The 16,175-nt window shown below is 46.9% G+C and overlaps 1 protein-coding gene across 2 annotated transcripts in view; it reads right to left on the bottom strand.

Annotated features, from left to right (window-relative positions):
• The window catches only part of DOT1L (DOT1 like histone lysine methyltransferase), a 214,262-nt gene that overhangs the window by 106,888 nt on the left and 91,199 nt on the right, over positions 1 to 16,175 (bottom strand). For both annotated transcript variants that reach the window (XM_075352589.1, XM_075352590.1), the window contains exons 8-9: positions 15,279 to 15,334; positions 11,080 to 11,159 (exon numbers count right to left, since the gene is read on the bottom strand). In XM_075352589.1, the coding sequence (XP_075208704.1) occupies positions 11,080 to 11,159; positions 15,279 to 15,334 (136 nt within the window). The remainder of the gene's footprint in view (positions 1 to 11,079; positions 11,160 to 15,278; positions 15,335 to 16,175) is intronic.

Here is a 16,175-nt window from a genome sequence, read left to right on the forward strand (position 1 = left end):
GCATCGCTCAGACCGGGAGAAGTGGTCATCTCCTGTAACAGCCAGTACTCAGCTGTTTCTTACAGGACCTGAGTCATGTGAGCTACAGGAGTCATCACATGACCCTGTGCTACATAGACAACCACTGGATCCACGTGATCACGTCACGTGACGTGACTTCCAGTATCAGCCTGCAAGTAAAGTTTTAGCGTGATCGCGATTATAATGGTGCTGTCACATATTGACAGCGCCATTTAAGGGGTTAAAAGGCATGGGCGGAATGCGGACCCACTTGTGCCTGGCAGACACACATCAGCTGTAAAAATCAGCTGACATGTGCATTGATCGCGCAGGCTGCTTGCAGCAGCCCGCGGGGATTAACACTATGACCGCTAGGATGTAATCTTACCGCCTGCGGTCGTTAAGTGGTTAAGAACACTTTTCCATTGAAGTATTCTAGTTATCCCCTCCCCCCGTTAGACCTAGCATAAGTATGATACAATCGACCTAGCAGGACCTGTTCTGAGGTCATACCCATGTGACCAGAAGGAGCAGGGCCTCAGCTGACAAATGTTGCTTCCTTGTATCAGCTTTGTTGGCTGAGGCCCCACCCCTCTGGTCACAATGGTATGACCTCAGGTCCTGCTAGGTTGATTGTATCATACTTATGCTAATTCTAAGAGGGGGAGGGGATAACTATGAATACCCCCAGATATTATCTGATCCTCAGTTGTTGTCACTCAACAAGCAAATCATTTTATAAACTTTACTTTCTTGGATTTCAAAACCTATACATCCGAGCTGACCATTGTATGTATAGAATCAGCCTGATAGTGCCAGTATAGCACTGGCTTTAGGTTATATACACGAAAATCCTGGTGATTGGTTCCTTTTAAAACAAAATTTAAGGTAGAAAGACCCACAAACAAGCAACATCTAAAGTCTGCTGAAGCAAAGGCCTGGTAAAGCATCATAAAGGAGGCGGCCCAGCGATTGGTGACATCCATGGTTTCCAGACTTCTGTCAGCCATTGCCTGGAAAGGATTGTCTATAAAGTATTCCAAATGAACATTTTATTTCTGGTGAAGTCAATATAGCCAATTATTTTTGAGTCCCTGAAAGAAGGATGTTTTGTAGATAATGGGTGCAATTCCTAAACGTTTCCAGCATATTTTAGTTCAATCTCTTTAAATAAACCCGAGAATTAATATTTCAATTTCATCTCAATTGTTTCAATTTAAATTAAAAAAAAACAACTTCTGGAATGCAGAGTGCAAATCACCAAGATCTGGTCAGTATCCAAATATTTCTGGACCTAACTGTACATGTACATGCCAAATCACAGAACGTACAGTTTCTACACTGATGCCATACGTGTGCTGTCTGATTTTCACGGACCTATAGACCTGTATTGGCACCTTTTATCAAGTGCTGGTCAAAACAAACATATCCATCATTTTTTAACAGACACAGAAACCGCAAAAAAACACAAACATGTTAAAGGGAACCTGTCAGCAGAAATGTCCCCTAAAACCTAACAGATTCCCCCTCTGCAGCTCCTGGGCTGCATTCTATAAAGGTCCCTGTTATGATTGTGCCCACTTTCTGACCGAAAAAAAGCGTTTATAAAGTTGTACCTTTTTGGCTTCTGATTCTGTAAATCTGTCACGGGGGCGGGCAGCCTGATGGCCGTTATTCTGCCCCCTGGTCCTGTATGCCGCCCCCATCGCTGATTTCAATACTTCTGGACGCCGCCCACTGCTCCAGCCATCCCCGCGCATGCCCAGTGCCCATCTCTCGGGGATGAGCACTGTGCCCAGCGTCACCGCTAGTGACGTGCACGCAGGGTTAAGATTATGGGCGGTGCTGTGATGTTTATTCCTAAGCAACCGCCCATAATCGCGGGACCGCGCTTTCCCCCTCGGCCTGCTTCTTTCTGAGCAAGCGCGCTGCTGCTGACCTCACTTCGCCTCCTTCCCATCTTGCCCCGAGGCAGGAAGCAGAAGCAGGCCGAGGGGGAAAGCGCGGTCCCGCGATTATGGGCGGTTGCTTAGGAATAAACATCACAGCACCGCCCATAATCTTAACCCTGCGTGCACGTCACTAGCGGTGACGCTGGGCACAGTGCTCATCCCCGAGAGATGGGCACTGGGCATGCGCGGGGATGGCTGGAGCAGTGGGCGGCGTCCAGAAGTATTGAAATCAGCGATGGGGGCGGCATACAGGACCAGGGGGCAGAATAACGGCCATCAGGCAGCCCGGCCCCGTGACAGATTTACAGAATCAGAAGCCAAAAAGGTACAACTTTATAAACACTTTTTTTCGGTCAGAAAGTGGGCACAATCATAACAGGGACCTTTAAAGAATGCAGCCCAGGAGCTGCAGAGGGGGAATCTGTTAGGTTTTAGGGGACATTTCTGCTGACAGGTTCCCTTTAACAGCTACAGACTATAATAGACTAACGTTTGCAAAAACTCAAGGAATACATATGTGATACATAGAAGGCTGGATGAGGTCTCATGTTCATTATGCTATTGACTGCAACATGCAAGGATTTATATTGAGCCACTGCAATCACAGACCGTCCTCAATCCCCTGTGCTATATTCTCTGCTAGTAGGGAATTGATCGATCTGAGGCCATGTTCAGTATTTGCAAGTCAAAATCTGTAGTGGAACAAGCAGAGATAACTAGAATAGAAAGACATGCACCACTTCTGCAGTTTTTACCCACTCCTTGTTTTGGTTTAAAAGGTAATCTGTCAGCAGGTTTGTGCTATGTAATCTAAAGGCAGCATTCTGCAAGGGTTAATACAGAAAATTCAGGGATGCCTGTATTTTTAAGGTCTGTTCACACAGCAGGACCCTTGTGTTGGCTGTACTGTGCATAAAAATCCTGCACGCCCCCTCCTCCGATTGACACCTCACTGTCAACGTACAATCTCTTTACAGAGCCTGCTACATGACTAAATCTGAAAATTCTGAATGTGTCAGAACCCAGTAAGCCAAGTGATACAATGCCTATATCATACCTCTCAGATGAGGTAGCAAACACCTGCTGACTGATTCCCTTTAAAAATACTGAAGTAAAATACTGACCAAATACTGAACAAGTGAATGTGGCTTTAGACAGGAGTTTCGGGACCATGATCACGGGTTAATCAATGACTTTTCATGAGCTAATGGAAAGTGGCACATGCTATCCATGAGGCCAATCCACTACTTTCTCCTAGGAAACTGCCTAAAATAGCAAACATTTCGGGGCTCTTGCCACTCATCAGTGCAATTAGAGCAAATAGCTGATCACCGAAATGAGAAGACCTCCATTTGTTAAGATACTGGTTTGGCTTTATATCCCAACAAAACTTTTTGACCACTGACAGATGTGGCCATTTATTTCTTTCGCTTCTGTATTTACAACCCATTCTTTAAAGCAATTACTATTTGATTTTTAAGTTATGTGAAATCACATTTCACCAAACGGTGTACTGTAAAAAAGGGGAAGAAGGGAATTTTGTTACTTACCGTAAATTCCTTTTCTTCTAGCTCCAATTTGGAGACCCAGACGATTGGGTGTATAGCTACTGCCTCCGGAGGCCACACAAAGCATTACACTAAAAAGTGTAAGGCCCCTCCCCTTCTGGCTATACAGCCCCCGTGGGATCACGGCTGCTCAGTTTTAGTGCTAAAGCAAGAAGGAGGAAAGCCAATAACTGGTTTAAACAAATTCAATCCGAAGTAACATCGGAGAACTGAAACCGTTCAACATGAACAACATGTGTACCCGAAAAAACCAAAAATCCCGAAGGAAACAGGGCGGGTGCTGGGTCTCCCAATTGGAGCTAGAAGAAAAGGAATTTACGGTAAGTAACAAAATTCCCTTCTTCTTCGGCGCTCCATTGGGAGACCCAGACGATTGGGACGTCCAAAAGCAGTCCCTGGGTGGGTAAAGTAATACCTCAAGTGAGAGCTGCAAAACAGCCCTCTCCTACGAGGAGGCAACCGCCGCCTGCAGGACTCTTCTACCTAGGCTGGCGTCCGCCGAAGCGTAGGTATGCACCTGATAATGTTTGGTGAAAGTGTGCAGACTTGACCAGGTAGCTGCCTGGCACACCTGTTGAGCCGTAGCCTGGTGTCGTAATGCCCAGGACGCACCCACGGCTCTGGTAGAATGGGCCTTCAGCCCTGATGGAACCGGAAGCCCAGCAGAACGGTAGGCTTCAAGAATTGGTTCCTTGATCCATCGAGCCAGGGTGGATTTGGAAGCCTGCGATCCTTTGCGCTTACCAGCGACAAGGACAAAGAGTGCATCCGAACGGCGCAGGGGCGCCGTGCGGGAAATGTAGATCCTGAGTGCTCTCACAAGATCCAACAAATGCAAATCCTTTTCATACCTATGAACTGGATGAGGACAAAAGGAAGGCAATGAGATATCCTGATTGAGATGAAAAGAGGATACCACCTTAGGGAGAAACTCCTGAATCGGGCGCAGCACTACCTTGTCCTGGTGAAAAACCAGGAAGGGAGCTTTGGATGACAGCGCTGCCAGCTCGGATACCCTCCGAAGAGACGTGACCGCTACCAGAAAGGCCACTTTCTGTGAGAGCCGGGAAAGTGAAACATCTTTCAGAGGCTCGAAGGGCGGCTTCTGGAGAGTAACTAGTACCCTGTTCAGATCCCATGGATCTAACGGCCGTTTGTACGGAGGGACGATGTGACAAACCCCCTGCAGGAACGTGCGTACCTGAGGAAGTCGTGCTAGACGCTTTTGAAAAAATACCGATAGCGCTGAGACTTGCCCTTTAAGGGAGCCTAGCGATAAGCCTTTTTCCAAACCAGATTGCAGGAAGGAAAGAAAAGTAGGCAATGCAAATGGCCAGGGGGACACTCCCTGTGTCGAGCACCAGGATAAGAAAATCTTCCACGTTCTGTGGTAGATCTTAGCAGACGTGGGCTTCCTAGCCTGTCTCATGGTGGCCACGACCCCTTGAGATAATCCTGAAGATGCTAGTATCCAGGACTCAATGGCCACACAGTCAGGTTCAGGGCCGCAGAATTCAGATGGAAAAACGGCCCTTGTGACAGTAAGTCTGGCCGGTCTGGTAGCGCCCACGGTTGGCCGACCGTGAGATGCCACAGATCCGGATACCACGACCTTCTCGGCCAGTCTGGGGCGACGAGCAGGGTGCGGCGGCAATCGGACCTGATCTTGCGTAGCACTCTGGGCAAGAGTGCCAGAGGGGGAAACACATAGGGCAGTTGGAACTGCGACCAATCTTGCACTAAGGCGTCTGCCGCCAGAGCTCTGTGATCGCGAGACCGTGCCATGAAAGTTGGGACCTTGTTGTTGTGCCGGGACGCCATTAGATCGACGTCCGGCCTTCCCCAGCGGCGACAGATTTCCTGAAACACGTCCGGGTGAAGGGACCATTCCCCTGCGTCCAAACCCTGGCGACTGAGGAAGTCCGCTTCCCAGTTTTCTACGCCGGGAATGTGAACTGCGGATATGGTGGAGGCCGTGGCTTCCACCCACATCAGAATCCGCCGGACTTCCTGGAAGGCTTGCCGACTGCGTGTCCCGCCTTGGTGGTTGATGTATGCCACCGCTGTGGAGTTGTCCGACTGAATTCGGATCTGCTTTCCTTCCAGCCACTGCTGAAAGGCTTGTAGGGCAAGATACACTGCCCTGATTTCCAGAACATTGATCTGAAGGGTGGACTCCTGCTGAGTCCACGTACCCTGAGCTCTGTGGTGGAGAAAAACTGCTCCCCACCCTGACAGACTCGCGTCTGTCGTGACCACCGCCCAGGATGGGGGTAGGAAGGACCTTCCCTGTGATAATGAGGTGGGAAGAAGCCACCATTGAAGAGAGTCCTTGGCCGTCTGGGAAAGGGAGACTTTCCTGTCCAAGGACGTCGACTTCCCGTCCCATTGGCGGAGAATGTCCCATTGAAGTGGGCGCAGATGAAACTGCGCAAAGGGAACTGCCTCCATTGCCGCTACCATCTTCCCCAGGAAGTGCATGAGGCGTCTTAAGGGATGCGACTGGCCCTGAAGGAGAGAATGCACCCCTGTCTGTAGTGAACGCTGCTTGTCCAGCGGAAGCTTCACTATCGCTGAGAGAGTATGAAACTCCATGCCAAGATATGTTAGTGATTGGGTCGGTGACAGATTTGACTTTGAAAAGTTGATGATCCACCCGAAAGTCTGGAGAGTCTCCAGCGCAACGTTCAGGCTGTGCTGGCATGCCTCTTGAGAGGGTGCCTTGACAAGTAGATCGTCCAAGTAAGGGATCACCGAGTGTCCCTGAGAGTGCAAGACTGCTACCACTGCTGCCATGACCTTGGTGAAAACCCGTGGGGCTGTCGCCAGACCAAACGGCAGGGCTATGAACTGAAAGTGTTCGTCTCCTATAACGAAGCGTAGAAAACGCTGGTGCTCTGGGGCAATCGGCACGTGGAGATAAGCATCTTTGATGTCTATTGATGCTAGGAAATCTCCTTGAGACATCGAGGCAATGACGGAGCGGAGGGAGTCCATCCGGAACCGCCTGGTTTTCACGTGCTTGTTGAGCAGTTTTAGGTCCAGAACAGGACGGAAAGAGCCGTCCTTTTTTGGCACCACAAATAGATTGGAGTAAAAACCCTGACCTCTTTCCAGGAGAGGAACAGGGATTACCACTCCCTCTGCCCTTAGAGAGCACCTGCTGAGGTTTGTTTGATCTGGGCTGGGGTAAGGAAGAGTCCTTACCCTTGGACTGTTTAATGATTTCCGCCAATTGCTCACCAAACAGCCTGTCTTGAGATAATGGCAAACTGGTTAAGCATTTTTTGGAAGCAGAATCTGCTTTCCATTCTTTTAACCATAAGGCTCTGTGTAAAACCACCGAGTTGGCGGACGCCATTGACGTACGGCTGGTAGAGTCCAAGACCGCATTGATAGCGTAAGTCGCAAACGCAGACATTTGCGAGGTCAAGGACGCCACTTGCGGCACTGATGGACGTATGATCGAGTCCACCTGCGCTAGACCAGCTGAAATAGCTTGGAGTGCCCACACGGCTGCGAATGCTGGAGCAAACGACGCACCGATAGCTTCATAGACAGATTTCAACCAAAGGTCCATCTGTCTGTCATTGGCATCTTTAAGTGAAGCCCCATCTTCCACTGCAACTATGGATCTAGCCGCAAGTCTGGAGATTGGGGGGTCCACCTTTGGACACTGGGTCCAGCGTTTGACCACGTCAGGGGGAAAGGGATAACGTGTATCCTTAAGACGTTTGGAGAAACGCTTATCTGGAGAAGCATGGTGTTTCTGGACTGCTTCTCTGAAGTCCGCGTGGTCCAGAAAAGAGCTCAATTTACGTTTGGGATACCTAAAATGGAATTTCTCCTGCTGTGCTGCTGCCTCCTCCGCTGGAGGAGAAATATCCAGCAGTCTATTGATGGCCGCTATAAGATAATTCACCATGGCGTCACCATCAGGGGTATCCAGGTTGAGAGCAGTCTCAGGATTAGACTCCTGATCACCTAACTCTGTCTCATCATACAGAGAATCCTCTCGCTGAGACCCTGACCAGCGTGATGACGCCGAGTGTCTCTCCCAGCGAGCTCGCTTAGGCTGCCTGGGACTGTCGTCCGAGTCAGAGCCTTCAGCCTGTGATGCCTGGGACCCCCTTGGAGCACGTATTAGTTCCAACTGAGGGGGACCGGGAAACATTGAATCAGCAGTGCCCATGGTCTGAGTGACCGGCCTGGACTGCAAGGTTTCTAGGATTTTTGTCATAGTCACAGACATCTTATCAGCAAAAACTGCAAACTCTGTCCCCGTCACCGGGGCAGGGTTCACAGGCGTCTCTGCCTGGGCCACTACTAACATAGACTCCGGCTGACGAAGTGGCACAGGGACCGAACATTGCACACAATGGGGGTCAGTGGAACCTGCCGGTAGATCAGCCCCACACGCGGTACAGGCAGTATATAAAGCCCGTGCCTTGGCACCCTTGCTTTTTGCGGATGACATGCTGTTGTCTCCTCAGAGCAATATAGGGGTATAAGCCAAGAAGCGACCGTACAGTGCAATATATATGTACAAACAAAAGTACACAAAACAACACTGTGGCACTAGTGGGGTCAGCACTTAGGTGCTGCTTACCACCCGCTTAATAGCGGTTGTGTGGTCGCCAGAATCCCCTGTCTGGGTCTCCCAGGGCTATGTCCGTTCTCCAGCTCAGACTGCGTGCAGGAATGGCTGCCGGCGTCCAGTGAAGAGGGGCGGGCCGTGGGCGTGTGCAGACAAAGAGCGGGAACTGGCGTCCCACTGTGCCCAGTGAGAGGGCTGGAGTATGTAAATAAGACTCCAGCCCTCGGCGCTGACTACTGTACAGCGTCTCTCCCCTGCCCTGACTGACAGGGCTGGGGGCGGGAACGAACGTAACTAGGCCGCAGAAGCCGGGGACTAGATTAATCAGCGCCGCCGTCGTAAAAGCACGGTCGGCGCGAAGTCCCCGGCGCACCACAAGTCTCAGCCGCGCCGCTGTCTCCATGGCGGCCGGCGCGGTAGTTCCCCACATAAACTCACTCAGCTAAGCTGCAGTGAGTAAAACCCAGGCGCACAGCGCTACTGTCCCCGGCGCACTAGAACACCCAGCAACGCTGGCGTGTGTCTGTGCCTGTCCGCACGGGGACACAGAGTACCTGAATGTTGCAGGGCCTTGTCCCTGATGGTACCCAGCTCCGTATCCAGCAGGATCTCCGGGTCTGTGGATGGAGCCCGGCCTCAGAGTCTGGAGGCCGGTAAGATCCCACTTCACCAGAGCCCTTCAGGGGGATGGGGAAGGAAAACAGCATGTGGGCTCCAGCCTCCGTACCCGCAATGGGTACCTCAACCTTAACAAACACCCGACAAAAGTGGGGTGAGAAGGGAGCATGCTGGGGGCCCTTTAGTATGGGCCCTCTTTTCTTCCATCCGATATAGTCAGCAGCTACTGCTGACTAAACAGTGGAGCTATGCGTGGATGTCTGACCTCCTTCGCACAAAGCTTGAAAACTGAGCAGCCGTGATCCCACGGGGGGTGTATAGCCAGAAGGGGAGGGGCCTTACACTTTTTAGTGTAATGCTTTGTGTGGCCTCCGGAGGCAGTAGCTATACACCCAATCGTCTGGGTCTCCCAATGGAGCGCCGAAGAAACTTATTTTTAATCGTAGTGAACAAAAACAAAAACACAATTTTGACATTGTTTTACACTGTAAAGTTGACTAAATAACGTGATTTTCCAGGTGAGCAGAAGTAGGTCAATATTGTTTTTGTCTCTAAGTCGTAGAATAAAAAAAATGGTTTGGTCACTATTCTGAGACCACTTTTTTCCCCGCTTTTCGGTCAATAGGCTTATTTTTTGTGTGTTTGTGTGGTGAGCTACTAATGTTTACTAGTGATATTTTGGGTACATACGACATGTTAAACAATTTTATTGTTTTTCAGGAATGAGTGTATCAAACAACAAAAATAGGACATTTGCTTTATTACCTTTACTGTATAATATAGATTAAATAATTTCACAAATTGGACTATAACAGGTGTGACAAGATATACTAATAAAAGGTTTATTTTTAAAAAATTATTTTATGTAATGTAATGGTCAGGAGGCCATTGACTTTGGGATTTTAGGGGTTAAACAATGGTGATTCGAGATAAACCTGGACTATGCTGTTAGCGACAGGTACTGGCAGTATTAAGAGCTGGCACCTAAAGTGGATGGAGCAGCCTCTGCTCGTGAGCCCAAATCATACACCTACATAGACGGCAGATGCCGGGAAGGGGAAAAGGGGTTGAAGCCATCTTCTAGGTTTGCTACCGATAATGGGTGCACTCGAGCCAGTTATCGTTCTCTGCGAAGGGGCTATTTGCATGCATTATGTCTATATGAAGAGGTATATCAGAAAGTGGATAAAAGGGAGTACAACCTCAATGGAAATCCTGTGAACAAAAAATTGCTGAAATAGTATGGATCAAAGTATGTCAACTAAAAAAATTCTATAAACTTTGGACTATACAGTCTAAAGAGTTATCAACCAACAAGGTTAATTTAAGACCATCAGTTATCACAACTAAGCTGATTATGTACAACCAGTCTACAAGCCCCCATACAATTTAGACTAGCCTTATTTCCAGGGAGAATTTATTGGCTGCTGAAATTCAGCAGGTCGGATCAGTCTATCCTGTGGGGGTAATACACATACAGCCCTTTCACATCAAAGGGAACCTGTCAGGTGTAATATGCAGCCAGGAGCACGAGCAGTTCTGGGTACATATTACTAATCCCTGCCTAACCGTCCCTGTATACACAAGCATAGATAAAGGGATCTATAGAAAAAGGATTTCTACAGATCTTATATCACATGCTAATGAGCGCGAGGACTAGTCCCAAAGGCGTTATATCCCGGACTAGTCCGCCCACGGGGGCGTTCTAATATGCTATTCAATTCAGCATGACCAGTGGTGCCGTGCGTACCTGTGTTCGCTGTGACCATGCTACTGAATGTCCAGCACTTCCGGTCATGCACAGTAGACCTCTCTGAAGCCAGGACACGTACACCCGGCTTCATGCTGCACATGACCGGAAGTGCCCGGCATTCAGAAGTGTGGTGACAGGAAACACAGGTACGCACGTCACTGCTGGTGATGCTGAATTGGATAGCAAGTTAGTACACCCCTGTGGGGTGGTCTAACATGATAAGAGGGCGGCTAGTCGGGGGGATATAACACCTTTGGGAGACTACACCCCGCGCTCATTAGCATAAGATATAAGATCTTTAGAAATACTTTTTCTATACATCTCTTTATCTAATGCTAGTGTATACAGGGATGGTTAGGCAGGGATTAGCAGTATGCACCCAGAACTGCTCGTTCTCCTGGCTGCATATTACACCTGACAGGTTCCCTTTAAACTGTTACACAATCCAGCCCAAATCAGCAGGTACAGCTGGCCTTAGTCTAAAGTGTATGGCAGCCTAAACGGCACCCCTACACACAGCAACAGTGGATTAACACCAGGGTTTAAGAGACATAACTCCCAACGACAAATAAGGATGGGTCCATACATTACCTTCCTTCATGTTGGCAAATCTCTCTTTAAGCTGGTGATCGACTTCAGGACCAAAGGCAAAATTATTCACAAAAATAACACTGCAAGATAATAGCAATGTTAATTCCAGAACTGTAAAAACTTTTTTTTTGCCACTCTGTTCGGCAAGTCTCAAGCCAAAAGAACAAAAGTTATGGTCATGCTCGTTATACTATGAAGCGACCAGCGACCTGACATAAGGAAACTACAAAGTAATTTTATAGCAATGTACAATCCCACTGTGAACCCCCCACCCCACCACACACACACACACACACAATCCTGCAGCACTCAGTCCAGGGTGGACTTGGGTTAGATGGACCCAAATTAGGGCACACTTGCTAGAAAAAAGGGCTTTCAGAAGTAAATATCTTTAGGAGGTATTAAATATAAATACATACATATCCAGCCTCCTTCGCTGTCTAAGCACCCGTTATGACTGAAATGGGCTGCTGATTGGCTCATTTCAACCCCCTTCCAAATCTATGCATGGGTCCTAACAGAAAGGGGGGCTGGCCAACTACATAAACATAATTTATGACTTCGGAAACTGCCCTCGTCAATCAGAAAAGGGCTGGTCTTTATAAGAACCTGTCACTTAGGCAAAAAATGGAGTCAAATACCTTGTATAAATCTCTGAGCTCCCCTGATACGGACACTCATTTATGTTTGGGGTTGCATCCCATTGCAGAGAATTTCACGTGTTGCTTTTGGAGAGCAGCATGTGCAGTTCCACTGAGTTTCTTCAGCGCCTTCTCTGGGGCTGTGCTCCTTTACCCCTGCGTATTACATGGTGCCAATCCCAGCCTGGCAGCTGATCAAGCAGGCTCAGATGCTAGCGAGCCGTGAATGGCAGAGGCTGGGAGGGAGGGGTGAAAGCGTATGCCCACTGAGAAAGTACCCAATTTGCCTAAAAGTATCACATAGTGATCTGTAAAAAACAAATGTAAACATCTCAGGGGAAAAAAGCGTCAGAATCTGGGAAGCTCAAGGATTCTTAGAAGTTAAGAATTTTTTTTAACAAGCAACAGGTCATCTTACAAAAAAAAAAATAAATAAAAAATATAGACTGGAATGAAAAAAATGTATGTAACAAAATAAACAAATACTCCATTGCTAAAAATGGAAAAAAAATAAAATTAATGTATGCAATATATGCATACCTGAATCATAAAGCCAGGCTTCTACTAAGTATGTAGTATAACAAGTCAATAAGGTTCTATCAGACACCTGCAGTAAATAAGTGTCCTTGGGATAGCCTGCATACCAGATATAAAAAGTGTGTTATTGTGACTGCTTTCTTCTATACTACCCCTTTAGGTCAGGTTCATGCATATAGGTGGCAGAATATTCTGCTACGCAGAACAGTGAAACACAGGTAAATAGGGTTGTATCAAGCCCTATTCACCTGTAGTGCTAAATCTGCAGCAGATTCTCACATCAGCAGTGTGCACCAACTGCAAGGAAAGTGTAGGAATGTGCGGCTGTGTGCCTACGCCTGTGTGTAAAAAGCTGGAGCAGGATACTCAATTCCTTGCTTATGGGGTTCATAAAGAAAACAAAAAAACACCCATTTTTTCAAGCAAATGCACTCGAATTTTAGGACATGCAGCTGAATATTCACGGAAAAGTTTGATCAAGTTTAAAAGACAGTGATCCGTTTCCAAACAGATCCCTGCGAAAGGGAAACTGTAAGGTGAGATAACGCTATTACCCTGCAAATACAGGATTAATCTGAAGGGTAATAGTGTTGTGAAGGTGCCCGGCATTGTATGAAAGTGCGGCACCTCGAGAAAATGAACATTAACTCTTTTAGGAGCCGCCGGCTTTCAGTCATGGACACGGTTAGTCACCGATAACAGCACTGTGCATGGACTAACAGCTGGCTCTGCACTAAAGGACCACAAAACCAGCTGTCAATCAAAGTGACGAAGTGTGTTCACATCTGCCGCTCGCACATCGCCAGCCCACCTGCGTGACTAAGGCACCGGAAGGAACAGCTAATTTCCTGCTGGTAGCTGCACTTCCAGTATAATGGTCAGGTACCTTACTAACGCTACTATATAGTTAATCTGTGGAGCTATCTGCAGGTTAATAGCATTATCCGACCTGACTGGTTCCCTTAAACCTCCCCAATGTCAAAGATCATTATCACCACTGATTTTTAAAGCACCACTCCAGCAATTATACTTTTGGCTGCTGGAGTGGTGCTTTAAATCTAAGTCCCCTACCCCTATTCTTATATCCCCCCTCTGGTGTCGTCAACTGTTTTCAGCTCCTGTCATTCTCAGTTTGTGACCTGCCAGGTGCTCGAGTGTTTCAGGAGACCAGTCGGAGGACACTATTCAATAGCCTAGAATAGCTTTGTTCTGGCTCTCAGACTTGCACCGAGTTCTTGTGACGTAATTTCTGACTTCCAGCGTGTCTGACGTTACAATCACAAGATGGGGCCATGGGACCAAAGCAACGCTGAAAAAAGGTGAAGACACCAGAAGGGGAGTATAAGACTGGGAGATTAAAAACACCACTCCAATGCTGAAAAAAAAAAACCCAAACCACTGGAGTGGTGCTTTAAGACTGATCATTTCTCAAAATATTAACAGTATTTAAGAGGTGGTGTGATATCAGTGAGCCACCATGTGTTTAAAAAGGACTACAGTGGTAGGACAAAGAAAAACTCAGAAGTACTCCAAAATTATACTCTCAAACATTGAAACCAAGAAGGAAAAGTATGGAATTCAAAGGATGGATACACCTGTTAATGAAAGGAAAATTGTGAAAAATGGAAGCAACATTTTCAAAATATCTTGATTTATTCAGTATTAAATCTAAGCCTCACCCACAGATATACACGCACTTGCATGCCTTGGCGTGCTATCAATGAAGTTACTAATGGTAGTCTGAGGATTGTACGGCCAAGCTGAGTGCACTTGGGCAGAGGAATCATGAAGATCCACTGATGGAAGCTCCACATGCAATTGCCGCTCAATGACACGCAGATGTGCTTTTAGAAATGACCGAACCACTAGTACCACAAAAAAAAAAAAAAAAAAAATCAATATAATGCTGAGCTATTAGTTCACCTGGAATGAATAAAGATAATAGATCCATTCTGTACTGGAAAGTTAATTTAAAGTCACATAAGCTTAAAGTTTCCGCGTCTATATAAACCATCAGGCAGCGTTTTCCTAACATTGGGCTACGATCCACGGAGCTTACACCACTGCACTCAAACACCATTGTGCTGCAGGGCGAGACCGCAATGGAGGCTGGAATGGAGGTCTGTCCTCTTCAATGAAGAGTCCTGCTTTTGTCTTGGATGCACTGAAACTCTGAGATTGGTCTGGAGACCATCGGAGTAATGAGATGAAAAAACCTACTCGATTGAATGTGAACGTGTCCCCGGAGCAGTTTTTCAACATGGCAAAGCCAGGCCACGTGGCCTAAATATGTTACCATGCCTTAAAGTATCTCCAGACGTGTCCTCCATTGACAACATATGTGCAAGCAGCAGATCATTAGATGCTATTCTTTGAAACTGTCAACACCATTTGCAACGCCATGAAGAGTTTTCATGAGGAATGTCACACCTGTCATACTCCCAGGATCACACTGTGGAGTGGCATGATGTATTGCAGCCAGACACCCCTAGGCTTCATTCCAGGTACACCAACAGCTCAGCGTTATATTGCTTCAGCTGTGGATCTGGTGGTTTGGCCATTTCAAAGTATCCCAAGAGCCATTTTTCAACACAACATCAATCTACATGTTGCTTTTGTGAGCAGCTAAAGTGGCTTACTTGTGCTATGATAACCTGCACTCACCATATGCGTCTCCCACTGAGACATCAGGCAATTGCAAAGGAGCTGCTATCAGTGGATTTTAATGATTTTCCCAGCATGGCAGAGTATTCCTGAGCTGCTATCTATCAGGTCATTAATGGTTAAGGTGTGGAAGTGGGAGCAATTCTGCGTATGGCCGCTGTACTTAGTGAAGAAATCTACATGTTTTGAACATTTAGTTTCCATTTTCATCATTTGCAGATCATTAATGTCTATCCTGTGATTTCTAAATGACTTTTCCTTCTTTGTGATGTAATTTCAATGCCGAGTGAATTAACCACATTGGTTTATAGTGGAGTGAGCAAATCACTCAGCCTTGTTACAGAGCAGATAAAACACCTTGTGTTGGCAATTCGTTCCCTCCATTCCTCCGATAGGAAGTCTCCACGTTCCAGCTAAATAAAGAGAAAAAATATAGAAGTTACAAGTTACATCAGGTAAAACAATCTGGACTTTAGCTTTTACTGGGAAATAATCTGGTATCCTAGATATAGATTATGCTTCCTGTGTGCAATTATTTACCCCTGCACAAAACACACCCTGTAGGTTTACAGTCCTAAGGCTGTAAATCCAGTCAGAAATGAGAGCAAAGCTTCATTTCTACTCCACATAGTACTTCGCTCCAGGATATATTGGCCAGTATAACCTAAAAGGCGCTGATCCCAGGTATGAACACACTTTTTTCCCTCTTTTTGGTTGCAGGTGTCTGCCCACAATTGCAATCGGCTGTGATAATTGCCATCTTTTGCTTTATTTGATGCATTGTAGAGCAGGTTTGAAGCAGCGTTTTTTATGCATCTTTTTTAGTGCAGGATGCTACGATTCTACACCTAAAAACACAGTTGCATAACAGTGTACAGCAACACAAACTCACATCAATGTTTTTTATCCTCTTACTATATTGCTTATTTTGCCTTTCTACCCAGGAAATTCTTTTCTCTACTCTATTTATACACAGGAAGTCTCTTGTCCCTGGATAAATCATTCCCCTGTCACCCCCACATTGACTTTAGCAGTGATGCCTCATACATGGAAAAGAGACTTCCTGATTCTGCATAGGGCTTACAAGGATTCAGCTACTCAGGTTTTAAGGGAACCTGTCACCAGATTTGGGGCCTATGACCTGCGGCCATCACCACTGGGCTCTTATATACAGTATTCTAACATGCTGTATATAAGAGCCCAGACCGCTGTGTAGAACGTAAAAATCACTTTATAATACTCACCTGGGGGGGT

The sequence above is a fragment of the Anomaloglossus baeobatrachus genome, chromosome 1 (genome assembly GCF_048569485.1).
Source record: "Anomaloglossus baeobatrachus isolate aAnoBae1 chromosome 1, aAnoBae1.hap1, whole genome shotgun sequence".
Taxonomy (NCBI): Eukaryota; Metazoa; Chordata; class Amphibia; order Anura; family Aromobatidae; genus Anomaloglossus; species Anomaloglossus baeobatrachus.